Genomic DNA, 26,841 nt, shown 5'->3' on the forward strand with positions numbered 1-26,841 from the left:
CAGCATTTCATATGATTTATGACCCAGTTCTGGTGCATTTTTGACCCAGTTAAAGACTCATAAATAATATAGTTTGACTAGAAATAAGGAGAAATGGAGTATAGGTTTGTTAGAGACGTCTTTTTATTGTGGCTTCAGTGCCGGCAAGCAGAATAAATATCTAACAACACGCTCTGTAAACTGGTTCCATATAAAAGCATGCACAGCGAGAAGCCAATAACTGCTTTCATAGGACATGGCGGTGTTTCCCTCCCAGGAAAGAGCTAAAGCCACTGTTATGGCCAAACGATTAGCTATTAAAAAGACTGGTCCCCCTAGGCACTCCAAGCACCAGCCTCAACCTCACCGGTCAGGGCATTTCCTCAATAACTTCCCTCCCCATTCTTGGATTTTAAGGCTTTTTGCCAAAAGTTACTCCTCACCCACCTCCCTGGCTTGCATAGATAGTCTTGGAGCAGTGAGACCTTTCAGAGATGGGTAGGACACCCGTTTGAATGGCAGAAAGGTCCCACCAGGCACCTTCATTGCTCCAAGCACTCTGTGCCTGAGAAAATGCTTTCTTCTAGTACCTCTGGAAACCATGGGATTTAGGGAAGCTCAGAGGTGCCAGGCAAAGAAAAACTTGGCGGGTTTGGAGAAGCCGGGTGAACGGTGGGATTTGCCTAGAAAGCTTACCCGTGGCAGTGAGCAATTTTAAGAGGTGGAAATCCAATAGCGTGTTTTCAATCTCAACACAATAACAAACCAACAAAACCCTGCTATTATAAATCATTAATTTTAATCATCTCTCCTAAGCTTGTCCCAAAAACCAGTCTTTTGGATTTCAGATATGAGGCATAAGGCCGGGATACAGACCCGTGTCTTGAAATCAGAGATCTATTTTGCCCGCTGGGGCCCACCGCCCAGAAGCCCCCTAGTCGTGGGTCAGTAGAGGCCCTGGTCTGAGTTGAGCTCTCACCCAAGCTCTCCCGTGGTTCCTGCAACTCCTCAGGTCGGGCCTGGTCCCAGCGCTTGGGTGACTGGACTTGGTCTGGTCGAGCAGGAAAGGTACGAGTTGCAGACGTCCCAGCCCCTTGCTCCAAAGCTCTCAGCCCCTTTGGACTAGACGGTCCACTCCCAGGTCTGGTTCTCACGGCCTTCCCTGCAGCTGGCTTAGCTGAGAAGGCGGTGAGAGTCGCGTCAGCAATTTGGAGGAGAAAGTGCGGGTTGATTATTGACCCACGCCTTCTTTCTTCAAATGCCACATCCGACCCTGAGGGTTTGAAGAGAAAATGCCGCGGAGCGGATTTTTGCGGCCCGGTCTCACCTCCTACACGTCCTGGCTCTTCCCTTTCAAGTTGCGCCGCTGCGATATGCCATAAGGACCAAGTGTTTGCTGTTTTGTGCTCTGTTTACAGCTTTGGGGAGCCGAGTCATAAATCTTACCCAGCCATAAATGACAAAAACCATTGGTATGCATGAGGCCACCCTAGCCCGGAGTGCTTTTTGATTTCTCCCCTTTCCCCTGGCTTTGTTTTTGCTCTAAGGTGACACTTTGGCTCCCTGACAATTTAAACATACTACTTATATTTTTAACACCTTCCTTTGAGAAAGGACTCTTGTTGACGCCTCCGAATTGCATGAAAGCGCGCTCTCTCTCTCTCTCTCTCTCGCTCTCTCTCTCTCTCTCTCTCTCTCTCTCTCCTCTCTACTCTCTCCTCTCCTCTCTCTTTTCCCACACTCCTAACCTGGGGGAGTTTACTTCTGAAGCTGGGAAGCTGAGGAAGGTACTGGGAATGATCCCATCCTCTTTAAAGTTGTGGCATATAACCAAGGAAATTCAGCAGGCCTTTGCTCAAGCCAGCAAAAGGAAGGCCACTCAGCTAATGAGGGGGTGAAATATCATGGATGTCCATTTGTGTTGGTGTCAGAGCCTTATCTGTCTTCTTTGTAGGCGACCTCCTTGCGTGCAGTACAATGAAATGGGCACGCAAGAGGTGGAGACTCCAGTTTCTAGGTATCTTTGTGTATGCCTGAGCCCGGAGAGGTTCTTTTCGCTGTGGGGACAGTTGTCTATCTCCCCAGGACACTTCCCTCCTTATGGCCTAGAAATATAACTGAAGGCAGTTGAGTTGCATTTGAGGATGTGTCTGGAAATAGGACCTATCCCTGCACCACAGGGACTGGCTTTGGGGTGTCTATATTGGGAGAGGCAGGTGAAGTAAACTACCCAAAGTAAGGGCAACTCATTTCTCTTTCTCCCCCACCCCCAATAAAAATGTCCAGGGCAGGGAATTGCGTGGTTTCTCAGACAGATTCTTAAGAAATAGAGCCCCGCAAGAGAGCCCCTTTGTGAGAGCCGTTTGTCCTCATTAGCATAATTTTCCTGGACTTTAGTGACGCCTAGGAAGGAGAGGGAGGGCGTGGGGTGGGGGAGGCCGCCCTCCTCCCGCTGCCGCCGAGCTCGCTCTGCTCCTGTTCCTCCCCTCGCCTTAGCCCCATCCCCCACGCCGGCGCTTCCCCAGCCGCTCGGCTCTCCCCTCCCGCCCGCCCCGGCACCCCTTACCGCACCCCCCGACCGACCCCTGCTCGGCGCAGTATTCATAAGAAACATACCCAAGTCGGTGCCACTAGCCCCGCGGAGCCCGGCCGCGCCAGCGCTTATCTGGGGCCGCGGCCGCGGGCAGGGCGGGGGCGGGCGTGGGGGAGGGGAGGGGAGGGGGTCCAGTAGCCCCAGTCCGCCCGGGGCCAGCCGCCCAAGCAGCAAGTCGCCCCTCTCTCCGCGGAGCCCCGGCCTCGGGGGTCTCCTGCCAGCCCGCCCGCCCGCCCGCCGGCTCGGCGGATGCTGAGGGTCGTTGGCCATCCCGCGCCGAGGGGACCCGGGGCCGCAGCCCAAGCCCGAGCCCGCAGCGGCCGTCAGAAGTTAAGGTAAGCGGGGCCACCGCCGGCCTCTCTCAGCGCTGAATGGTAGAGTGTACGTCTCGGTGATTTATGGCTGCAGACTTAAATCTCGGTTCAAGAAGAGTTCACAAGCCGGAGCTTCCTTGCCGGCAGTGACTGATACCCTCACACTTCAGTTCAGGCCGCGCTCCCATCCCCGCCCCCACTCTCCCCTCTTTCCTAGCCCAGACTCAACTTTTCTGGGTTGGTGAGAGAGGGAGGAGTGGGCTGGAACACTAGCTTCTATCTCGACGTCCCCTTTCGAACTCGGGTGAGGGCAGCCAAGGGAAGGAGAGGAGCAGAGTCTGGAGGAGGTGGAATTTGGGCATACCTTGTGTGGAGACAACGGGTTTGCTTCCTGTACTCAGTTCAGCCTCCTCAACTCGCTTCAGCTCTTGCACCTGGAGGTTATTGTCCAGGACCAGATTCTTGTGGAGGAATCTCTCTCCACCCTCAGCCCTTGCTTGGGGGAGACAAAGCAAAGTTTCCTGGCTGGCAAACCTCCAACTTCTTTACTAGGCTGAAAACTTTGGGGGCTGGAGGGGGCGGGTTGTGTGGGCTCTAAGGTGATTGCGGACCTCAAACAATGGGATCTCTAAGTTGAATTCATGTTTTAAGTTTGTGGATGCTGCCTTATGCTCTTTGATTTTAAAGATTCTTCTTGTTGTTGTTATTTTAGAAGGCAATGTACAGTCTGATAAAAAGGCTAAAGCAAGCGTCAGGCTGGTGTAGCCTGTGCTAATGGCTTAGAAAGTCACTAGAAATACTTCACGTTCAAAATCAATTTTGTTTCATCTAATATCTTGCTGTTCCAATGTCTAGAGTAATTTTCTTAACCTGACGTTTTACCTTAATCAAGCTTGGTATCTCAAAAATTTATAATGACAGGCATTAACACTGCCAAATATAATAGGAACTGTTTTCAGTGTAAGAACGAGCAAAGTAGACATTAAATTGTAATTCACTTTTAAATTTTATTTTGCCCTTTATTTACTTTCCATAGTGTTATCTGTAGCTTCCTAGACATTTCCAAAAGGGAAACAATACTCCAGGGTTCATGGCCACGCACAATAACTCTGGATAAGTGCTGCTGTGCTTCTTTATTGAGGTTCTGGAAAATTAATTGTGCCTGTTTTCCAGATGTTGATCAGATTGTTGGTTTAATGATGAAATCTAAGGGAGTTTATTATTAAAAACAAGATTATAACCACCCATTGGTGGATACTTGCTATATTATTTTTCTGGTTAATATCTGCTGTTTCTAGAAAAGTTAAATAACTCTGGGATCGAATAGTCACAGTAGGGGTTTGAAATGTAAACCATTATCTGTGTGGATTGGCTGGTAATTTTCTTACTGGTCAGAGGGACTAGCATTCTGAGTGAGTGTGTGTGTGTGTGTGTGTTTGTTTGTATGAGTGTGTGCACATGTAAGGCTCACAGGGAACTTTACTTGCTGAGAATTAGAAGTTTACCCTGTAAAAGTTGAAAACCGAGAGAACGCAGATTGCACTTCTAACAAACCACTTCCTAAATGAGATTTTTAGTTGCTTTTTATGTTTCTTTTTACTTAGTATTTCTGGAGGAGGAAAATAAACCAAGTAACAAATATGATCAACAATAGTATACAAAGATCAGGGAAGTCTGGCAGGAGTTTATGGTTTGTGCTTCCATGCCTCCTCCAGAGCCAAATGACCCCCATACATCAAATTGCATAGCAGTTTCTAAGACAGAACCTATTATCGGTAAGTTGGAAGGAGAGTTCAAGCCGTGGTCATGGAGATGAACGCTGGTTTTTCAGGTTCCTGGTGGGTTGTTTTTTTTCTCTAATCCATCATGTTTTAACAGGTAGAATTTGATAGTTGCCCAGAATAACAGCACCTCAGAAAGTCCAAGGCAGGAGAGTCTGGGAACCTCCTGTAACTTCGAAACAGAGTCTGGGGTGACTTGCTTCAAAGTGCCTGAAAAACAGGGTAGGAGAAAGGGTATAGACAGTTACAGGGTTTGAGTTGAGTTTGTGACTTATGGGTGGGGTAGTGGTGTTTGTCATTCCCAGCACCCCTCCAAGGGGGGGGGGAGATAGATAGATAGATAGATAGAGAAGGGTTCTATCCAAAGTTTTCTCTCTCACCGACCCACTTCTTGACCTCATAGGGTTCATTTGGAGGAGGTTGGTCCTCTTCACTGAACTAGAGCAGGTTAACTACCCGATAGGCTCAGCTTCTGAAGTTCATCATGGTCTGATAGAGCCACTGCCTCTCTCTCTCTCTCTCTCTCTCTCTCTCTCTCTCTCTCTGTGTGTGTGTGTGTGAGTGTGTGTGTGTGTGTGTGTGCAAATCTCCTTTGAGAGCTCCAGGAAAAGGCTGGCTAGGGAAGAAAGTCTGCCTCTGTTAGGGTTTGGGGACTAATATAAATCCTAAAGTGGGGATTGGAGAAAAAAAATGGCGACCCCTTGCCCTCTTGAGAGTTCCCCCAAAGTCTCGAGAGAGCCTCAGCCTCTACAAAGGGACGCCACGGTTTCTTCTGGAAAAGAAAGACCCCAACCTAGCCTCCAAAGCCTTCCTCATTTTGGATTTCGACTCGAGAGACCCAGCTTCCAGCCCTTACTGGTTCTGCTCCTCTCTCCGAGGAAAATCCCCCAACTCCAGACCCAAGTTAAGCAAATATTTGTAGCTGCCAGTAAATTCCAGCAGCTTTTTATAGCGCGGCTCCCTGCGCCCGGGGCCACGTCGTGCTGCTAAATATTGCTGACCACTTTTTCTTTTATGGCTTTCATGTCACTTAGCTATTGAGAGTAAGATGGATTTGCGCGGAGCCCTCACCGCGCTGCACTTCTCCCCCCCCCCTTCAGGTCTGCGTGGGGCGGCCATTGGCGGCGGAGTGTCACGTGACTGCGGGGGCGTGCCAATGTGCTCCCTTACGGGTGTCAAGCCCCTGTCAGAGTGTGCGCTCACGATCGTGAAACATCGCGATGCAAAAAGCGACCTTCTACGACAGCTCGGCTATCTACGGTGGCTACCCCTACCAAGCAGCCAATGGGTTCGCTTACAATGCCAGTCAGCAGTCATACGCGCCGCCTGCGGCTTTGGGCACCGATGGCGTTGAGTACCACCGACCCGCCTGCTCCCTCCAGTCCCCCGCCAGTGCTGGGGGTCACCCCAAAGCTCACGAGCTGAGTGAAGCGTGTCTGCGCACCTTGAGTGGCCCTCCTAGCCAGCCCCCAGGCTTGGGTGATCCGCCTTTGCCTCCACCTCCTCCCCAGGCAGCACCCCCAGCCCCACAGCCTCCCCAGCCCCCACCACAGCCCCCTGCCCCCACTCCTGCAGCTCCCCCGCCTCCCTCTTCTGTATCCCCCCCTCAAAGTGCCAACAGCAACCCTACCCCTGCCAGCACAGCCAAGAGCCCCCTGCTCAACTCTCCCACAGTGGGCAAACAAATCTTTCCCTGGATGAAGGAGTCGAGACAGAACACTAAGCAGAAAACCAGCGGCTCCAGCTCAGGTAAATGGGTGCCTTCTGGAGGCCGGGCCTGTGGCCAAGCACTGAGCCTTTAGCTACCTCCAGCCATTACCAGCATGGTCTAGGAGCCGTGGAAATGTATCTCCAGCACTCTGCCCCCCCCCCCCCCCCACACACACACTCAAGGAGAAAAGTGTTTCCAGAATCTTTGCTACTTAGGGGGCTGATAAGGTTTCTGTGGTAAGGATCCCCCAGACATAAACCTAACCAAAGTCCATCTGGACTTCTCTAGGGCAGTGTGAGCCTGGCGAAGTTGGAATCTCTCCTTGTTCCACTGTTGGGAGTTGAGACCTCTAGGGAGAACCATCCGGAGGGCCTCTGTCTCTCTAGGCAAAAGCTCCTCTTTTCTAAGCAAACAGTGGCATCCTCCCATACAGAGATGTGGCAGAATAAAAGCAGGCCTAATCATCACCCAAGTCAGAATCAATGCTTTGTCTATAATCAAAGCCAGTGTTTGCTGCAGCAGATGGAGTGGCTGCCTTAGCTCTGGGCAGGCCTTGCTCAGTCTCAGTACAATGAAGGAGGCAGCCGGGCATCTCCTGGGGGAGGGGATTCAGCTTATCTTCCTAATGGGAACCACATGAGGCTTTGGGAACTGGACTCCTATAGAGCCTCAGCCTCAAGGCCCTGGGCTTCCCGGTCCTTTGGTTACCTTGGCCCCTCCCTCTCCAGTTTCCATTGCTCTCTCCTGAGCCTGGGTATCTGGAACATCCAGAGCCGGTATTTGGGGAGTCAAGGAAGACAAGAGGCACCAAGGGCCAAATTGAGCAGCCTGCTTCATGACTTCGAGAGCCCTAATAACCAGTACTCCTCAAGGGCCTCTCTCCCGGGACTAGAGAGCTTCAGTGAGCTCTGCTCTCCTTGGGTCAGAGAAGGCCTTCCAGTTTGACCTTAGGGATGGTAGATTCTAGAATTGGTTAGTTGAAGCTAATGGCTGATCACTCAGTCACTCGGGGAGGATGAAAGGCCTTCATGCATACACTAGGTCTCTCACATTTCAGCGACTGAAGGAACGAAGATAGAGACACCTGCCCACAGGAAGCTTATAGTCGGATAGGCCAGTAAATCAGCCAAACAAGTAAAAGGTTAGAGAGGAAGTGCAGGCCAGAAAGGCAAGCAGGAGGCTCTGCCGCTCTGTCCTCCCCTTGAAGCCCAGGATTCGCTCACTCCTTAGGCTCCTTAGCGGAAGGAAGGGCAGGCTAACTGGGCTGTTTCTGCACACCAAGGGTCCTGCTTCTCTCTGGTGGAGGACAGGGGCTTCAGTGGGGTGAAGAAAAGAGGGGCTAGGCTAGGGCTGGGGAGCTGGGCGGGGTTGCCAGCAGCCCCTGACACCACTCTTCCTTTCTGTGTCCCCGCAGGGGAGAGCTGCGCTGGTGACAAGAGCCCGCCTGGGCAAGCTTCGTCCAAGCGCGCGCGCACGGCGTACACGAGCGCGCAGCTGGTTGAGCTGGAGAAGGAGTTCCACTTCAACCGCTACCTTTGCCGGCCCCGCCGAGTGGAAATGGCCAACCTGCTGAACCTCACCGAGCGCCAGATCAAGATCTGGTTCCAGAACCGCCGAATGAAGTACAAGAAGGACCAGAAGGGCAAGGGCATGCTGACCTCGTCTGGGGGCCAGTCCCCAAGTCGCAGTCCCGTGCCTCCCGGTGCAGGAGGTTATCTGAACTCTATGCATTCGCTGGTCAACAGTGTCCCTTATGAGCCCCAGTCACCCCCTCCCTTCTCCAAGCCCCCCCAAGGCGCCTATGGGTTGCCTCCTGCCTCCTACCCCGCTCCCTTGCCCAACTGCGCTCCCCCTCCTCCCCCACAGAAGCGCTACGCAGCGGCGGGGTCAGGCGCAGGGGGCACCCCTGACTATGACCCGCATGCTCACAGCCTGCAGGGTAACGGCAGCTATGGGACCCCACACTTACAGGGAAGCCCCGTCTTCGTGGGGGGCAGCTATGTGGAGCCCATGAGCAACTCCGGGCCAGCACTCTTTGGCCTAACCCACCTCCCCCACACCACCTCGGCTGCCATGGACTACGGGGGCACTGGGCCGCTGGGCAGCGGTCACCACCATGGGCCGGGGCCTGGGGAGCCGCACCCCACCTACACGGACCTTACTGCCCACCATCCTTCTCAGGGAAGAATTCAGGAAGCGCCCAAACTCACCCACCTGTGATGATGGGCTCGGGCTGCGTGCCAGGAGAGTTGCCCTCCCCACCTTCTTTGGTTCTTTTTCCTTTTTAAAATTTTGTTTTGTTTTATGTTCTTACTGCCTCTCCCTTTTCTTCTCTGCACCCCTCCCTCATTTTGTTTTCTTTGGTAATGCTTTTTTATGGTTTATGTGACGTAGCAATCTTGGTTGCTGGAAAGGCTGTATCAGTAGTGACATTTACACCCCCCACCGCCCAGCCCCGGCTCTGGCTCTACACCCCTAACCTTCTCTCTACTCTTTGATAAGAAACAGGGTATATGAACAAACTTGCTAGTTGAGTTTTCAATGTGAATTTGTTTGTACGTTATGGCTCCCGAGAGGAAGCAATTACGTTTATTTTTTTTTTAAGTTTTAGTTTTTAAAATTGCACTTCTTGTAATGAGCGAGAAAAAGAAATCAAAGGCGCTTTGAAACAGGGACTTCCTGTGCAAAGATGACTAAGTGTACGTCTTTCCGTGTGTGTATGCTTGTGAACAGTCAGATTTATTTATATTTTTTGCAAGCATTGAATAGTCTAAGTTTTAAATATTATTTATCCCCATCCGTTCGTATTTATATTAAAGAAATTCTGTACCCTGATTGTTCAGAAGGTTTCTTGAGCCTTTTGTTCAATGGTGTATTGGCATACATATAAAATTTATTTGAAAGGGAAATAAAATTCCTTTATAAAGACCGTAGCGATGCAATAAGAACAGAGAAGACCCAGCGTTTGAAAACAGTGGTTTAGGTTTGAGACATCCGGCAGAACTAAACGCTAAAAGTGCTAGATTTGTTTTGAGAGTTTTACATTCCTTGCTGCTCACATTCTGAGAAACAAAACACAAATAAAAAATAAAGTTTTTATTCTGATTAAGATCCGTGTCAAAGGGGGTTCTTTGGCTGAAGACAGGGCTCGGTGTCGAATACAGGCAGAGTAGAGCAGCTGCCGCAGCACCGCGACTCCAGCGTGTGGCCTGGCCCGGCGTGTGTCGCCTGGAAGCTCGGCGAGTTCCGGAGAAAGAGGCCGCGGTTTCTGGAGGCTGCCTCAGCTCGGGAAATGCAGTGCTCCGGGTCCGCTGGGTTGCCTGGTTCCCAGCTGCCGCCCAAGCAGGCGAAGGGCGCCTGACTGCGAAGTGCCTGGTGGCGTGGAAGAAACAAAGGAAGCCGGCCGGAGGCGCGGCGGGGGGCGCACAGGTGCGGGGCGATGCGCCCCGAGAACCCGGAGCTCTTCTTCTCCACCCCCCCCCACCCGCCCCGAAATCCCAGCCGCCAAAGCCTCATCCTTGGGAACTACACAGGTCTTGAGCTCTTCCCATAAGCGATCGCATTCCAGATCTCCATCGAGGATGCTTTGTGGTTCATTATCGCTTCTGGAGAAGGAAGAGAGATAGAAAAAATTGTCTCCTAAATTCAGCTCCAAAGAGACCGGTGCTCTCTCGGGTCTCCAGCAAAAGAACTGAGCTCCAGAGTCTCTCTAGGCCTTCCTTGGACTGGAAGGAATCCCTTCCGTGAATCTCAGCATCAACTTCCTCCCGGAATTCAGCCTTTGCCATTCTGTGGATTTATTTCCTCTCTTTTTATGGCCCCAGGGGGAGGAGGAGAGAGAAAGGAGATTGGTATCTTTCTAATAAAAATGCAGTTGTACAAGTGCTTCTTTCATTTGCTTCTACACAAGCTTAATATTACATTTCCACGTTTGGATTTAAGGTAGGATGCAGGCTGACTGGCCGGCAGAGTCAAAGGCAGACACAGGAAAAGGAAAATATTTCCATCTTCAAGGTAAATAATTAGCAATCCAAGAACCAAATTCAGAAAATGCAAGCCTCAGAGCTGCACCCCATTATCAAAACTGGAGGTGAAAGGCCTGTGCCTGAGAATTGGGAGGAACTGAGCCCCCATCCTCCTTGGATTGTATCTTTCAGAGGCAGAAGTGGGAAATGTCGCCATTTTGTTTGCAACCTCAAATGTCTAACATCGTGGCCTCCACCCACCCACCCACTACCCCAGCACCCCAAGAAAATCCTTAAAAGACACGCTGGAGTCATTTCTGCGGAGCCTCAGAGAACAGCTTCTAGGGACTCTTTTCACGTTTTAGGAAAAAGAAAAATCTCGGAGGATACAAAACCTGGCCGCTACAGAAAGCTGCGAGTCTCATGCCGCAGGAGCTTCTCCCACATCCATCCTCCCCGCTTGATTCACGTTTTCTTTTCAAAGATTTTGGCCTGTTGGGAAGTGGACTTGGTTCCCTCACCCCAACCTCATTACCGAAATAACATGCAGACATCAGAAATGCAGAGGCTGGAAAACCAGTCTTGGTGAGGGCTTTTTGGCTGTTGATGCCGGGCGGATACAGTAGTCTTTTTATGTAAACCGTTCAGAAACATGCAGAAAATTACCTGGGAAAATAAGGGCCAGCATCAAGGGGAAGAGGCGCATGTGGGGTCTCCACCTGAAAATCTTTGAGATGTCAGCACTTGAACCCAACTCCTAAAATCTTCCCTTTAAGGCAAGAATGGTTTGGGGTCTTCCTTCATTCCTCAGGGCAGAGATATTACAAGGAAATTCTAACACTGTTTCCCATATCTTGCCAGCTAAGGCATTCATTTTGGTTTTCAAAGAAAAAAATACATCAAGCCCTCAGCTTCCTGGATATTAAAAAGAAATCTTTATTAAAATATCTCCAGAGTTAAAGTAATGGATTGGGGGAAGATCTGAACGTTGGACTGTCTCAGAAAAGAGTGTTCTTCCAGATGGCTTTTGAATTAGCAGCTGAGAGAAGCAAAATGCTCTCACCCACGCAGCCTGACAAAGCCCAATGGTATGGGCAGTCAAGCTATCTAACTTTCCTTCCCTGTCCCTCCACACTTTCGGGTAAAAGCAAATGTCCAAAGCCACCCCCCCCCAATCGCAAAGCACCTTAGAATCCTCTCTCCTTCCCCAAACCAATTTTTAAAAAGACAAAATCTCCTTGTTTACTTGCGTTTCCTGCTCTCCTCTTTGCTCGGCCACATTTGAGCTTGGAAAAAGCTTGAAGCTGAAATGTGTTCTTAAGGGCCAGAAGCTGTCAAGGCTTTGGGTGAGCAAGATTGATCGCACCCAGACTTCCTTCAGACCTTTGTTTGGAATAAAAGCAAGAAAACTGCAAAACCTTACATTTTCCAAACTAGCATCTCTATCTGCAAGGCAATGCTCTGAGTTGGTCAAGGTTGGAGACCACTTTATAGCTCATTTCCAACCCAAACCCCTTAGATGCTGGCCTCAGAAATGGAGTTCTGTCCTTGTTCCTTGGTTGGCCCTTTCTCATTTTCTGCATAGAATTTTCTCCCCCACCAACCTCTCTCTCCTTGGCCATCAGAATGATTTATTTTCCTGCCACTGATGCCTGCCGGCCTGGGGCACTCTGATCACTTGGTCCATTTCAAAGGAAGAAAAAAAGAAGGAAAAAAAAAAAACCCGAATCGCCTCGCCATCCTTAGGGTTTGTGGGAGAGAAGATACCTTCATCAGATTTCTCTCTCTCTCTCTCTCTCTCTCTCTCTCTCTCTCTCTCTCTCTTAGTTTTGGTGATTTTTTTTTTCTTTTAAGTTCTTGCTTGGTTCCTAAAGGTGTTATCTTTTGAATCCTCAGCACTGTCCAGCCCTTAGTCTGAAGTCCTGTCTCAGAACTGGAGGAAAGAGAATGAAGGAGAAGTTGAAGCGATGTATCTCCTCCTTGAGTCGCCCTCTCCTCCGCAGTGCTGTTTCCCACAAGAGGACCAGGGTGCAAATCTCCCTGGTGTCCAAGAGCAGGAAGGTGTGGGAGGCAATTCAGGCTGCCAAGAAACGCTCGCTGCTTCTGAACCAACCAGTCCCCAAACAGAGCGACAAGTACTCGAAGAAGAGTAAGAGGGAAAAAGGGAGCGAGGAACAAGAGTCCTCGCCCTCCCTGCTGATAAGTTCCAGCAGTCTTCCTGGAAATCCGAAATACTCACCGCGCCCGAGCCCTAAGGGTATGAAACCCAGTGTGCCAGGAGCCGCACGAGCCTGCTCGGGGCGGCATTTCTTTGGCTGGCCGCCGCCCAGGCCACGGGGATTTGGACATAAGGACCTGGGGCTGTTGTCTCTCTTGGCACATGCATCTATCTTTCTCCAGCCACTCCTGAGAAGTTGATGGTGTAGGAAGATCGGCAAGCTTCGAGAGCCGCCTCTCTTTTTCCGCTGCCCGCAGGAGCCAGATGCAAAGCTGCCGTGGAAAAGCCTGCTAACAATGGGCCGGGGGGCGCATATCCCAGACTGGACATTGAGAGGAGGCGAGGGCAGCGAGGGAGGAGAGGCAGACAGGGTAGAGTGGAATGGGCAAAGGAGAGAGGAAAAAGTGGAAAGGAAAGGATAGTAGAGGGAGGGGAGAAAGAGGGAGAGAAAAAGACAGGAGAGAGAAAGAGAGAAAGAGAGAGAGAGAAAATATGAATATATGAATAGGTTCTGAAATCCAGGAACTGATTTTAGGGAAAGTAGAGGAGGAGAAAAAGAAAAGGGAAACCCCCAATATCTTCTCATCTTCTCTCTCCTCCTCCCTTCTCTCTCTCTCTCTCTCTCTCTCTCTCTCCTCTCTCTCCCTCTCTCTCTCCTCTCTCTCTCCCTCTGTCCCTCTGCTCTTTTCTCTTGCCTTAGCAGAACTTATGTGGCTGGGATGCAAGGCCCTCGGGTGTCAAAACTTTGAAGATTAATGGATTACTTTGTTAATGACTGCAGGCGTCAGGCTGAGGTGCTTAAATGATTTGTGAGGTGCGAGGCGTCTTCCCGACAGTCCCAAACAATGCGCGGAGTGTGCGGGGGAGGCAGAGGGCAGTCGCTGGCGGGACCGGCAGCAGGGCTCACAGGCACACACTCACACACACTCCAGGGAGCACACTAGATCTTGCAGATCAGGAGGCGAACAGACACTCTCGCCCCCACGCACTCCGGGGCATTCCCATCCACACCCACATATATGTATTTTTGCCCTGAAAAAAGTGTAAATAAAGCCTCGATGGCCCCCAATGAGGCGTTCCTTTCTGACTTTTTTGGATCAATCAAACAGACAGTGGCTTCTTTTGATTAAAGCCCAAATTGTCATTGGGCAGAAGCAATCATGTGACAGCCAATTCGGTCCAATTTCAACCTTGTCTCCATGAATTCAATAGTTTAATAGTAGCGCGGTCCCCATACGGCTGTAATCAGTGAATTAGAAAAAAAACACCCCAGCAGCGATCTTCTATGATAGATTTTTTTTTCGTCTGCGCTCGCCTTTTTCTTGGGCCTTGCCCCCCCAAAGCCCCTCCAAAAGAGGGAACTTTTTCTCCGAGGGGGCTCCAAGGAGAAGGCCATGAATTACGAATTTGAGCGAGAGATTGGTTTTATCAATAGCCAGCCGTCGCTCGCTGAGTGCCTGACATCTTTTCCCCCTGTCGCTGATACATTTCAAAGTTCATCAATCAAGACCTCGACGCTTTCACACTCGACACTGATTCCTCCTCCTTTTGAGCAGACCATTCCCAGCCTGAACCCGGGCAGTCACCCTCGCCACGGCGCTGGCGGCCGCCCCAAATCGAGCCCCGCGGGCAGTCGCGGCAGTCCGGTGCCCGCCGGCGCCCTGCAGCCGCCAGAGTACCCCTGGATGAAGGAGAAGAAGGCGGCCAAGAAAACCGCGCTGCCGCCCGCCACTGCCGCCTCCACGGGCCCTGCCTGCCTCGGCCACAAAGGTCAGTCCCGAGAGTTGGCCCAACGTCCCGGGGACCCTCGTCCCCCAGCGGGCTTCCCTGAGAGCGGTTATGGGGGAGGGGACCATGGGCTTCTAGGGAAGAGGGAGAGAGAGAGGTGCCTGGTGGCGGATACCCTGCCCCTGTGGTCTCAGTAGTGGTTTTGATGGAGAAGAAAATAGATTCTGAGCTCCACAATAAGACATATATATTTTGAGGAGGGGGGGGGACTTTCTCTAACTTGTGTAATGTAGGATGATTTATTTGAGTTGGAACTGACCTCCTCTTGTCTAGTTGTCCTAGAGTTTGGCTTTTTGACAGTAATGAAGAGTGATAGACCGCTCTTGCTCAGCTAAGCAGCTGATGCATTAATTATAAATTGTGTTGTAGCTAATATAAAGTTTGCTCCCGGATGAAGAGGTTGGGGGGAGCCACAGTCAGGATTTGCTGGAGGTGGAGGAGATTGGGCTTCTCCGGGCTGGGCTCCCAGGAAAGGCAGCACAATAGCTGCAGCGCATCCAGGGGCGGCCATCTTGTTGCAGTTGCTCTTTCTTGCTGTATTTATTCTCCAGTGGAATAACCCTGCTCAGACCCCTCCACCTTCAACTGTACGTGTGTCTCTTGTTGGTTTCCTTTTCCGCAGAATCCCTGGAAATCGCTGCTGATGGCAGCGGCGGGGGATCCAGGCGCCTGAGAACTGCGTACACCAACACTCAGCTTTTGGAGCTGGAAAAGGAATTTCATTTCAACAAGTACCTTTGCAGACCCCGGAGGGTGGAAATCGCCGCGCTGCTGGATTTGACTGAGAGACAAGTGAAAGTGTGGTTTCAGAACCGGAGGATGAAGCACAAGAGGCAGACTCAGTGCAAGGAGAACCAAAACAGCGAAGGGAAATTTAAAAGCCTGGAGGACTCAGAGAAAGTGGAGGAGGACGAGGAAGAGAAGTCACTCTTTGAGCAAGCCCTGAGCGTCTCCGGGGCCCTTCTGGAGAGGGAAGGTTACACTTTTCAGCAAAACGCGCTCTCTCAACAGCAGGCTCCCAATGGACACAATGGCGACTCCCAAACTTTCCCAGTTTCGCCTTTAACCAGCAATGAGAAAAATCTGAAACATTTTCAGCACCAGTCACCCACTGTTCCTAACTGCTTGTCAACAATGGGCCAGAACTGTGGAGCTGGCCTGAACAATGACAGTCCCGAGGCCCTCGAGGTCCCCTCTTTGCAGGACTTTAATGTTTTCTCTACAGATTCCTGCCTGCAGCTTTCAGATGCTCTGTCGCCCAGCTTGCCAGGCTCCCTGGACAGTCCCGTAGATATTTCAGCTGACAGCTTTGACTTTTTTACAGACACACTCACCACAATCGACCTACAGCATCTGAATTACTAAGAACATTAAAGCAAAACAAAGCGTCCTAACACAAAACCCCTTTGACCAGGTGGTTTTGCCTTCTTTCATTCCGGGAGTTTATTTTTGTTCTATTTTCTTCTTGATCTCCCCACCCACTACTTTCTTAAATGTTGAAGATTTTCTGTTTAATGTTCTCCCCTGACTCGGTTTTAAAGCCATCTCTTACAAATTATGTTGGAGTTTTAGCTGTTTTACACCGAACCCAACAAGCTTCTATGTGATTTTCCTGAGAACAGAACACGAGGCCTGCAAGAAAGTGACCATAAATTGTCCTGTCACTTTCTTTTTATTTTTGTATCACATTCGGATGCATTGTCATGCGTATTTTTGGTAGAATAAATTCTCCTTTGCTATAAGTAGCTTTCTTATTTTTTCTTCCCCTCTAGGCTTATACTGATTCCGTTTTGCTTCTTTTAGTCTAATATAGTAAATAAAAGTCTGGTCAGTTTACCTTTTTCAATTTTAATATATTTTTTATTAGGGTGGCATGTTCAAAGTCTGCAATAGACAGCAACAAAGAAGATAGCCAGAGGGTGGCCAGGCTTCTGGCAAGTGTTTTTTTTTTTTTTTTGGCTCCCCCCCCAGGGAATGAATTTGGTTTTCAGTGTTGAGACTCAAGCCATAGAGAAATTAATAATAGAAACAGGACTGGGCTGCCTGAGTTGGCCCCAGCCCAAGCTTTTGAAAGTGGAGAAAGAAAGTGCCTCCAGAAACTCCCAGATCTAGGATGAGTAAAGAGGAGTTCCTTGAACAAGCTACCAGGCTCTAGGTCAATAACCAAGTTATCAAAAATTCATTTATTTATACACATTTGTTTCAAACATCTACATTCCAACTCCTCCCTTTCCTCTCCCCATTTTCAGTGTGGTTGATTAATCTCCCAGTTGTTGATGGGTTCAGGCAAAACAGACCTAAAAGACAGAGGAAAACAAAATAAAACAAAACAGTGGTTACTAGCTGGAAAATGCATGCCAGCAGGGTTCTTTCCTGTCATCCCAGGATTCTTGCCCCCACAACACACACACACCGATATTTAATTCTTAGATCTGTTAACTTTGCTTATAATAAATCATTAAAAGTTTGAAGTCAAGTTAGCAAATTGATATTTTAAAACAGAGAGTTTCTGCACCTTAGAATATTAATTAACCCAGTTTCTTAGACAGAGAAGGAGCACTTTAAATGAAATATCAATAAAATGTGATCTAGGGTGTGTTATTGGGGTGTTCTGTTTTTTCCCCCTCTTATTTTGTCTGCCCCTACTTTTATTTATTTTTTCTTTTCTGGGCTCTGTTCTGATGACTTACCGTGAGAAACTGCAGCAACATGTGCGTGGGGCAAGCTGATTGATGTTTAAGAACCCAGCTCTTAACTGCAAAGGCTTGGGAGTTACAATGAAGTCTCCATCATTCTTGGGGGGGGGGTCGCTGCCTAGCCTTCTCTCCACCCTCTACTCCCCCAGTTCCTCAGCCTTCTTGGTGTGTGGGAACTGTGAAGGTTCAAGCCCCAGGCTCCGACAGAGTAGAGCAGGGCGTCCTGGCTGTGGCAGGGCTGTGCAGCTCCTGGATGAAATTCGTCCTAAGCTCATAAATCAAACGCTTTCTATGAATGAGAATGTCATCAAAGAGATCAATTGCAGGAACACATGCACAAATAAAAATCCTCTTACGTATTTGCCGGGGATCCCCGTCCGAAAGCATTAAGTTAGAAGGCGTTCAGTCATAATTCATTTTTATTGCTCTTTTAAAACAACAGCTTGGCTGAGCCGCGGATGCCAAGAACAGCTCCGGGCCTAGGTCTGTCTCCTCCTTGCTCATTCTCTTTCCAGTGGAAGAGTCCTGAAAGAGGGACTTGGAGCCAAGCAAGCGGCTTGCAGAGGATTATTTCTCTCATGGCCCAAGCTCGCCTTTCACCCACTCTCCTAGGGGCTATTTAAAGAGACTTTAGCTCGATTCCTGCGTGGGTCGCTGGCTTCCTTGCTCAAAAGACCAAAGGTCTCTTAACCTGCGCTGTGGCCTTTCCGAATCCTCCTGGGCGGGGGCTGGGAAAGAATCCGGGCTGGGGGAAGTTGTCTTGGTGAGCCTCCCTGGGAAAGATGAGCCGGCAGCCGCCAGAGGCCGAGCCCGCTGTTAAAAGGGCAAGGTCTGTGGAAGCCCCGGTGTCTGTGGGCCGGGTCCCAGCGCAGGTTTGTGATCTCGAGGAAAATACCCTACCTAGGTTGCCCAGGAGAACCGAGGTGGAGGGAGAGGGTTGCAGGGAGCGAGAACTAGCACAAGGAGGCCAGCGGAGGCCTGGGGCAGCTTTGAGGCCAGCCTCCCGGAGCTAGAAGATTAATGCAAAACCGGAGTGAGGAGGCCCACAGTCGGCTAGGAACGAGGCCGAGGCGTGGGGGAGAAGGAATGGTCGGCCTTCTGCTGGGATAGCAGCTCTTAGGCACTCAGAGCGCTGAGCCTCTCACTTCCTGTTCCTGACACACAGGAGTCCCTTCTTTCCTCACAGCTGGAGGACTGCCCTCCCAAGAGAACCTCCTCCGGGATGTCTGCTTTGCTTTCTTCTGGTTTGAGTCCCCGGGAGCTGAAGCTAAGGGCAGGGGAAACTTTTCAGTCTTTGCTCCCCCTTAACCATGCTATGGGGTGAGTCAAAGGTCACGGAGAAATACCACTCCCCAAATAAGTGGTTGGGGGAAATGTTTGGTTGCTACTGAGGGAGACCGAGGACAAAGGTCTACTAAGGTTTCCCTGAGGATGGCCAGGTTTGGGGGTGGGTGGGTGGGTGGGGAAGGCGACTTCTATGGGTGAAGAACAAAACACAGAAGTCTGAAGTGTGACCTCACATTTAAAAAGTGCCTCCTCTGCGCAAAACTTTCTTTTACTTTAGAGAAGGGAACCCCCCAAACTCACAGATAAATTGCACTGTTAATTTCATGTCTGAATGCAAGGCTAGAAGCATGGTCAGAATAAAAGCCATGCAGAATTGTGTGCAAGACTTCTTAGGTGACCACTGACTTTCTCCTACTTAAGAATGTGTTCATTCTCATCTCTGTCTCTGTTTGGCCTTTCCTCTACCCCAAGCCCAGGGCTGATATTAAACCTAATAGTAAACAGCAATTATGGACACCATCAGCATCACTGTAGAATGAGGTTGATGGAAAACAGGACCTCTGTCCTGGGATGATGCTCGCATTTGCACGTGCCTCTCCGGGGAGTAACCTGAAGGTTCACACAAGCAACTACACAGTCTGTTGGAAAGTGTCCCATCCACTCAGGCATCGGTCCACTGCCCCTCCCACCTGCCAGTCCTCACCATTCCCCCTCCCCCCTTCAGCCACGCAATAGGAGGCAGTGGGAAGACGAGGCTCTCCCACTCCTAACATGCCCCTCCTGAAAGAGAGAAATGTGTCAGGGGAGGTCAGAAGACTGTGGGAGCTGGGATCCAGCCCTCTGAGGCCTACGCAGGAGCGCGCAAGCTCCTGGGTCTCTAAGAGCGGACAGATGGCCTGCAACTCAGGCTAGGCCCTCGTGCCGGCCATGTCTGCTAGCGTCATCTTTTTCCTTTGCCTTCTACCCTCAAACTCAAGCAGCAGTGTTGCTCCGGATCCTGCAGGGTTACCAGGAACAAAGCTGACTGGGGAGGAGAAAAAGGAAGAAATCGAGGGAGGTGGAAGGCAGAGAAGAGAGCAGGCACCCGGCCTTTCCCAGAGACCTAGGTTCCAAAGGCTCCCCCACCCCCGCCCCCTCCCGCCCTCTGGGGTCGAATTACAGAAGCTCCCGTTGCCACGCTATTGGCCCTTCGGAGTCAAGGAAGATGACTCTGAGACCCACAGGATGAGGACAGTAGTTTCTTTTCTTTCTCTGGTCCCCTGCACGCCCACCCTGGTTCCTCCCAGACAATCCTCTGCACACGTCCCCCTACATTCCGTGGCTGGCGAGCCAGTGACGCAGCCTTGCTCTAGGCGCCGCGGTTCCGGGCTCAAGTCCGGGCTGGGTGGTGGCGGCCGTACCGGGATGACTGCCCTGACGTCTTCTGGATTCCTACCCTTCCCACCCCGCTTGCTCCCGGCTCTGCCAGGGTCCTTGCGACCATGCGGAGAGCTCTTGTTTACCGATGCCCGCCTCAAGAGAGCCGGGAGGCCTCATCCCCTCTCACCTCTTGCCAGTTCAGCTTTCTGGGCTGGGTGGGGAGAGGGTCGTGGAGGGTCGCCTCCCATCCCCCACATCCTGGAGGCGGAGGCGAGCAGAGTCGAGTACGCGCAGAAGGCAATCTCTACTCCCTTTGGCCCCAGTGCTCCAAGTCAGCTCTGGCAGCGGCCGCAGCGACCGCCGCGGCCCGGGCTGCCTGGGGGGGCGACCGCGCGTCACCTAGACTGAGGAGCGCCGGGGATTTAAATGCCACTGAAACGGTGATCCATCACCGCCGCAGCCGGTAAACTTTCGCAGGCAGCTCAGTCATTGGCTGACAAAGTCACGTGTCCTTCCCCTTGGGCCCTCCGCCTTCCCGCCCCGCCTCTTGCGCACTGTACATTCATATCATTTTTCTTCTCTGGTCCCATGGAGGAAGTGAGAAAGTTGGCACGGTCACCCAGGGCTTCGCAGGACCCAGTCACTCAGTGACAGATGGACAATGCAAGAATGAGCTCCTTCCTGGAATACCCTATCCTTGGCAGTGGCGACTCCGGGACCTGCTCTGCGCGAACCTACCCCTCTGACCATGGGATTACAACTTTCCAATCCTGCGCGGTCAGTGCCAACAGCTGCGGCGGCGACGACCGCTTCCTAGTGGGCAGGGGGGTGCAGATCAGCTCGCCCCACCACCACCACCACCACCACCATCACCATCACCACCACCCCCAGCCGGCTACTTACCAGACTTCTGGGAACCTGGGAGTTTCCTACTCTCACTCGAATTGTGGTCCAAGCTATGGCGCGCAGAACTTCAGTGCGCCTTATGGCCCCTATGGATTAAATCAGGAAGCAGACGTAAGTGGTGGGTACCCCCAGTGCGCTCCCGCTGTTTACTCTGGAAATCTCTCATCTCCCATGGTCCAGCATCACCACCACCACCAGGGTTATGCTGGGGGCACGGTGGGCTCGCCTCAATACATTCATCACTCTTATGGACAAGAGCACCAGAACCTGGCCCTGGCCTCGTATAATAACTCCTTATCCCCTCTCCACGCCAGCCACCAAGAAGCCTGCCGCTCCCCCGCTTCAGAGACGCCTTCTCCAGCGCAGACCTTTGACTGGATGAAAGTTAAAAGGAACCCTCCCAAAACAGGTGAGTTCTGCTTAGTTTTGAAAGGGGCCAGCTGCGCTTAGTTTCTTAGGAAAGTTAATGTTTTTAAAAGCTGGGTTCTTGCTTCTCTCCCTAATGTTGGCTGGAGTTGTAGTGTGTGGTATAGGGTGCTCAGGTGTGTTGGGGCAAAGGAGTTTCTGGGTCTGGCTTTGGGGGGGGGGCTGAGGTTTAAGTGGTCTAGAGATAGGAAATGTGTATGTGTGTTGGTTGGGGTGGGAGGTGTCGGTGGTGGAGGAGTTCTGTTAATATCTACAGGTTCCATTAATCACGAGCCTGACCACGCTAATGGTTGGCATCAGGTTAACACTTTACATAGACATCATCCGTCACTGGCGCTTCCCACCCGGGTTTGTGCTGAGCAGTTAACGGACTATTGCCCCATGGGGCAATCGGACAAGGGCTTAAGAATTTTTACCTTTTCTTCTCTTTCTCTGTTTCCCTAGGGAAAGTTGGAGAGTATGGCTACGTGGGTCAGCCCAATGCAGTGCGCACCAACTTCACCACCAAGCAGCTCACGGAGCTGGAGAAGGAGTTCCACTTTAACAAGTACCTGACCCGAGCGCGCAGGGTGGAGATAGCCGCATCCCTACAGCTCAATGAGACCCAGGTGAAGATCTGGTTCCAGAATCGCCGCATGAAGCAGAAGAAGCGTGAGAAGGAGGGGCTCCTCCCCATCTCACCGGCCACTCCTCCTGGCAGCGACGAGAAAGCTGAAGAATCTTCTGAGAAATCCAGCTCCTCGCCCTGCGCCCCTTCTCCGGCATCATCTACCTCAGACACCCTGACTACCTCCCATTGAGGCCGCTTCTGCCCACCTCCGCAATCCAGGCTTCTCTCTGGGCTGGGATTTCTTACCCAAAGCACATTCTTAGCTTATCTTACTTTCTTTCCAGTCTCTCTCTTCCTTTCTGGTCCTATCCAGGGAGCTCCTGGCCAAGATAATGTAGTTTCAGATAATTCTGGAGACTTGGTTGGATGTTAACTCCTTAATTCACATCGGGTGCCCACATCAGTTTCCGGTGGGCCCCTACATTCCTTCCTCACTGCTGTGAGATTTTTCACACAACCTGTGGTTCCTTTCAGATGTCCTTTGGTGGACAGTTCCTTTTGCCAGCAGACGTTTGCAGGAGGTGGTCATCTCACCTTTTATCTGTAGATTGCTCTTCTCTGTTAATAGGGCAGGCAGAGAAGAGAGTATCCGAAGGCTCATGCAGAAGAGGTGCACTGAGTGTGTTTACACAATTAACTCGCCCCTTATTAACTCATTGTGTGTGAGTGAGTTTGCTGGTTCTAAATGCTTTCTCTTGAGAGATTTATCTTTATACAGATTTTCTAGAAACATGTACGTCACTATATCAAACAGGGTGGGCAAACTCTCAAAACTGGTAGTTTATGTGTGATTGTGGATGGAAAAAGGAAAAAAAAAAGCCTCTCTCATTCAAACAGAACCAGATGCTTCAGAAGGTAGCCTCAATTTGTTCTTTCAGAGTCAAGAAGGTGCGAAGCCCAAAGTTCAGAACCTTTGCTGTGCCAAGTCTTCTCAAACTACCGATTTCTTCTTGCTTCTCTGGCCACCCTCCATTTAAAAAGTGTGCTGGGTTATTTGTAACCTAAAGGTATTCTTCCAATCCCCATTTCTTGCCACAGTTATCTTGGCTGGATCCAGTGTGATTTCAGCTGACTGCTAACCTGATGGATGGCACAATGAATGTATATTTTGTGTGATTCGTGAATAGTCTTCTGCATGTCGCACAATGTTTTGATGTCCCTGAAGTACCACACTGAGTTCTATCAGTTACCTTTTGTGAGCCTATGATAGTCCCCATTTCCTGTACAATCACGAACAGCTCTGAGATCCTGGAGAGATGCGATCCAGAGCAGAGTTTACGGGTCTTAAGATGTCTGTAATAAAAATATTCAAGTTTCGGGTATGCTTAAGCATCTGTGTATTTGGCCGGGCTACAGTTCATGGTTTACTACAAAGTAAGGGGAAGGACATATGGGGAAGGACAGAAGGGTGGTGTTTATTCTCAAAGAAGCAAGCCTTCCATTGTCATGTAGCTTTCCCTAGAAGCGTATTTTCATCCAACTAATGTCTAGTTAATGCACCGATCCTTCTACCATAGCAACAGCTCCTTTATTATAATCAAAGTTCAAAATGGAAAAAAAACTAGTGAAGAAATTTGTGAAAGAGATCTATTTTTGAAACAAACAGGGCTACTTCCTGGGTCAAGTGCTAACCTTTTCACCTCCAGCTGAATGCTGACACATATATAAACAGAGCCCCTTCCAAAGCTGAGCGCTCTCTTCAACCAGCCTTAGGGAACCGAGAGCAGAGATTCCCATTTAGTCAGCTTCAGTAGGAAGCTGTGGTAAGGATCCCCTCTTCTTTTTTGGATCGCCAGGCAGAGTGTCAATATATTCTGTCTTTTAAGTGGAGGACGATCTGTTTTCAATAGAGCCTTGCCTCCCTTCCCCGATTCTTTCTATCAACACCCATCCTTTCCCCCACTCCCTCGCGTTTCTGCTTTGCACAATCTTATCCCTTCAGACTCAGCTTTCATGGCCTCACCACTGTGGCTGTGAAGGGTATGCATTTCTCATTCCATGCCACACAAGTTGGGAAAAAGTTTATACTCTCATCTCTAGACTCAGACTCTTCCTAGTGAGCTCATGGAAACCAACTCATGTCTTTGTATATTCCAGTTGTTTCAGATCTCAGAGGGAGTCAACAAAAGATGGCATTTCACATGGCTCTTCTAGACCTCTTGCCAATTTCCTTTTAATTTTTTAAAATGTATTTCAGGGTTTAAGCAACAATTTTAAACTTTTCCTGGTGGTGCTAGGGATGGAACTTAGAGCCTTGTTCATTTTAGGCAGTGTTGGACCAATGAGACAACGTCCCCATCCTCAGTCTCCACACGTATTTGGAGGCTTTGGGCCATTAGAGCAGAGCAGAAAATTTACAGCATCACAAATACAGACATATGACTTCCTTCCTTTACGGAGGGTGTTTTGAAAAGATGGGACTGGGAGAAAACCTTACACAACTTTGGAATTTGCAGGCCTTCTAGAACACTTGTGAGATTTCCTGCACGTCCCTGTTAAGTGGGGTGGACTTTGTGGGAGCAGTTGTTGCCTGCATATCAAGGGCTCTGGGCACCCTCCCTCAGCTGCTGGGTTCTGAGGTTGCCTGAAAGGATTCAAGTGGGTAGAGAGCACTTCAAAGACACCACCGTTTTCTTTCATTTCCCGCCTGGCTATACTGTATCTTTTGTTTATTAGTGTAAGGCCACAAAGCAAAACAGATGGCTGGTTTTCAAATACTTTAATGTGTTAAAGTGTCATTTGCATACCATGGTCCCGATTTCAATATCTGAAAGCAGGGTCCGACCTGCTGGAACCCTAGAGATTCCTATCTTGAAGGTGCTTGTTTTAATGTAGCTGAGAGGGAAGAGAACGATAAATTATGGCTAAACATCCCTAGCCTTTCCTAGGTTGTAGAATAAATCAACTAACAAGCAATGCATTTAGGAGACATTAATATACCTTTCAACAAGGAAAACATTTGTATCTTTTTAGCTGTCCCAATCGATTAAATCAAAGGCTCTTAACACATTCTATTTCAAGGTCTCCCTCTTTCTCTCTCTATTTTTTTTCCTGTTTTGCTCTCTGAGGGGCACAGCTAATGCCTTGAAAAATCACAGCAATTGTAACAGAAACAGCCTAAAAAATGGACAACAGAAAATAACATTTTTCTTTTATACGTTTAAAAATGGAACAAAGGTCTTAATCAGGGATCCAGGGTAATTGCAAGACAAAATTTGGTTTCAAACGTTTCCCCCTTCCTCCCATTTCCTCTACCTTCATCCAAAGTATTGGCTAAACCGGGGTGTCCTCAAACTACCCTGAGTTAGGTCTCTGTGACTGTGAAGTCTGCTTTGGTTTCACCTTTGAGAGTTTACTTTTGGAGGCTATTCAGATGCAGCGGTGTTTTCCTCTGGGGCAATCAGATTCAAACCGATCAATATTTACTCAGTCTGAAAGGGTTGTTGAAAAGGCTGCTAACAACAAACTGCTTAGCTGCTCACCCCTGTTTAATCTCAGGTTCACCGAAAGTTCAAGAAGAGATGAATGCAGCGAGGGGGTCACTTTAGAATGAGTCCCAGCAGTTTATCTGAGCTCTCAGCTAAAGGCAACAATTACAGTTCCATCCCTCCTTGGGAAAGGGGCAACCTTCCTATTATTCTTTTGCTAAACAATGTTTACTAGAAACTTAAAACACTTTCCTCTTCCCTTTTAGTTCTTTTTTGGTGGGGGGGGGGAAGGAGAGGCGCTTCTCGCTGCCCTCCCACCGCGCCTCCTCTAGTTCTTCTGTCAACCCACTCAGGTTTCAGTTAAAATAATTGACACTGAATACTTTTTTAAAATGCTAAGTTATTCTGACAGAAGAGTTCCGACTTATTTCAGATGCCGTGAACTAAGAAATGAAACGCATGAAACTCGTTGGGTCGTTAACGCTAATCTTTGCGAAAGTGTGGGACCAGACTGAATTGAAATGCACTTCTTTGGGGAACACAGGCAGTCGGAGCCCCAGTATCTGAGATGGCTGTTCAGACAGGAGTGGAGGGCAAATCTGACTTTTGTGGAAGAAAATCCGGGGCTGGAAAGTGAGCTTTAATGATTTACACCCTCCTGGAGCATAAACCGCAGAAGGAAGGAAGCCTGTAGGGACTGGTGTATAGAAGAGCCCGGACACTGAACCTAATTGCTACAGCTCTTCAGAGGTCAAAGTTCATGTAATCACTGCATAAATGCATACTAAATAGGGGTTTATTAAGCTTTCTTGATGGCTGAGCATGCCTGTGAAAAATGGCCACTGCGGTTTGGGTTTCTTCCTTAGGAATAATCTTTCTTGAAGAAGGAACTCTAGGTGTTGGAGTCTAATTTACCACTTTGAGAGACAGGTGACTTTTCTGTCGTAAAAATTTGAAGTCAGTGAACAGGCAGTACATTTCTCTGTACTGGATGGGACTGCAAAATGCCTCTCATTCCTGGGGAAGCTCAGATGCTTTCAATGCATTCGAGAACACAACTTAGCATGTCCTTGCCAGAGAAGCTACACATTCGATGGCTAACCCTGGAACTCTCATAGATCAGAAGCCTGCTTGATGTCTCCCAGAAGCGCTGCCTTAAAATCCCTTGCGCCTTCATGACCAGAATTGAGTGAGGCCCATCTAGCTAAACACTCCTTTGGAGAATCAGAAAAAGAACCCAGTGATAATTGATTTGAAGGAGAGCCAGTGATCGGTACCTAATTCTCAAATAAAAACTAGGGTATCTTAGAGCCTAACTCCAACCCACTTTTAAGTTCTAAAATTCTAATTTTGCTCTTTTTCTACATTCTTTACCCTGTGTGCTTTCTTTCATTCTAGTTATTGTTTACCCCGGAACTACTGAGTCTTTGAAACAACCTTTAAATGAAATGTTTTTATCTTCTTGTTTAAGTAGTACAGTGTTGGCCTTTTCCTCTTAAAGGCATATAGTCTTAAAATACACAGAAAGCGCATGAACACCCACAATTTGCTTTTAAAATCCAGACTTGAGAAAATAAGTGAAATAGTTTTCTCCACCTAAACTGGTCTCCATTAAATTGACAAGGTCTTCACAATCTAAGGAGTTTCAAAATGTAAGTAACATTCCAGGAGCCTTGAATCCTTTGTTGTTTTCTTGTTTTGTTTTGTTTTTTCTTGTTGGGGTTGCCTCCTGACTTGTTCTGACCCGCATTTCTTAATTTATCCATGACACACTCATGTT

General features: G+C 49.5%; 3 protein-coding genes across 5 annotated transcripts in view; all 3 read left to right on the plus strand.

Moving 5' to 3' along the window:
- The window catches only part of Hoxa3 (homeobox A3), a 43,910-nt gene extending 34,471 nt beyond the window's left edge, over window positions 1-9,439 (plus strand). The window contains exons 1-3 of one of the 2 annotated variants that reach the window (XM_041640746.1): window positions 2,886-2,907; window positions 5,768-6,416; window positions 7,793-9,439. In XM_041640746.1, the coding sequence (XP_041496680.1) occupies window positions 5,888-6,416; window positions 7,793-8,598 (1,335 nt within the window). In that variant the 5' untranslated portion in view covers window positions 2,886-2,907; window positions 5,768-5,887 and the 3' untranslated portion in view covers window positions 8,599-9,439. Of the gene's footprint in view, window positions 1-2,885; window positions 2,908-5,767; window positions 6,417-7,792 lie in introns of those variants that run through there. The other variant, XM_041640745.1, reaches the window with a different exon arrangement.
- A 4,516-nt stretch (window positions 9,440-13,955) lies between these two features.
- On the plus strand, window positions 13,956-15,979 carry Hoxa2 (homeobox A2). Its single transcript, XM_041640662.1, has 2 exons — window positions 13,956-14,331; window positions 14,972-15,979. The coding sequence occupies exons 1-2, from the start codon at window positions 13,956-13,958 to the stop codon at window positions 15,712-15,714; spliced, it is 1,119 nt and encodes a 372-aa protein (XP_041496596.1). The 3' UTR covers window positions 15,715-15,979.
- Window positions 15,980-20,345: 4,366 nt separating this feature from the next.
- Window positions 20,346-21,823, plus strand: Hoxa1 (homeobox A1). 2 transcript variants are annotated; one of them, XM_041640672.1, is made up of 2 exons: window positions 20,346-21,006; window positions 21,468-21,823. In XM_041640672.1, exons 1-2 carry the CDS (start codon window positions 20,346-20,348, stop codon window positions 21,821-21,823), a joined length of 1,017 nt encoding a protein of 338 aa, XP_041496606.1. The 2 variants fall into 2 exon arrangements, with proteins under 2 accessions (XP_041496606.1, XP_041496607.1); XM_041640673.1 differs by lacking the exon at window positions 21,468-21,823 and having other exon boundaries at window positions 20,346-20,708; window positions 20,912-20,971.
- The last annotated feature ends 5,018 nt before the right edge of the window (window positions 21,824-26,841 follow it).

This window comes from Microtus oregoni, unplaced genomic scaffold (assembly GCF_018167655.1).
Source record: "Microtus oregoni isolate MIOR12 unplaced genomic scaffold, Mior012 000064F_ref0000363, whole genome shotgun sequence".
Lineage (NCBI taxonomy): Eukaryota > Metazoa > Chordata > Mammalia > Rodentia > Cricetidae > Microtus > Microtus oregoni.

Bases quoted from the DNA above. Each gene is read 5' to 3' on its own strand.
- Hoxa1 (XM_041640672.1), top strand. From the start codon at position 20,346: ATGGACAATGCAAGAATGAGCTCCTTCCTGGAATACCCTATCCTTGGC. The intron at 21,007-21,467 runs GTGAGTTCTGCT...CTGTTTCCCTAG, and splicing joins AAGGAACCCTCCCAAAACAG to GGAAAGTTGGAGAGTATGGC.
- Hoxa2 (XM_041640662.1), top strand. From the start codon at position 13,956: ATGAATTACGAATTTGAGCGAGAGATTGGTTTTATCAATAGCCAGCCG. The intron at 14,332-14,971 runs GTCAGTCCCGAG...CCTTTTCCGCAG, and splicing joins TGCCTGCCTCGGCCACAAAG to AATCCCTGGAAATCGCTGCT.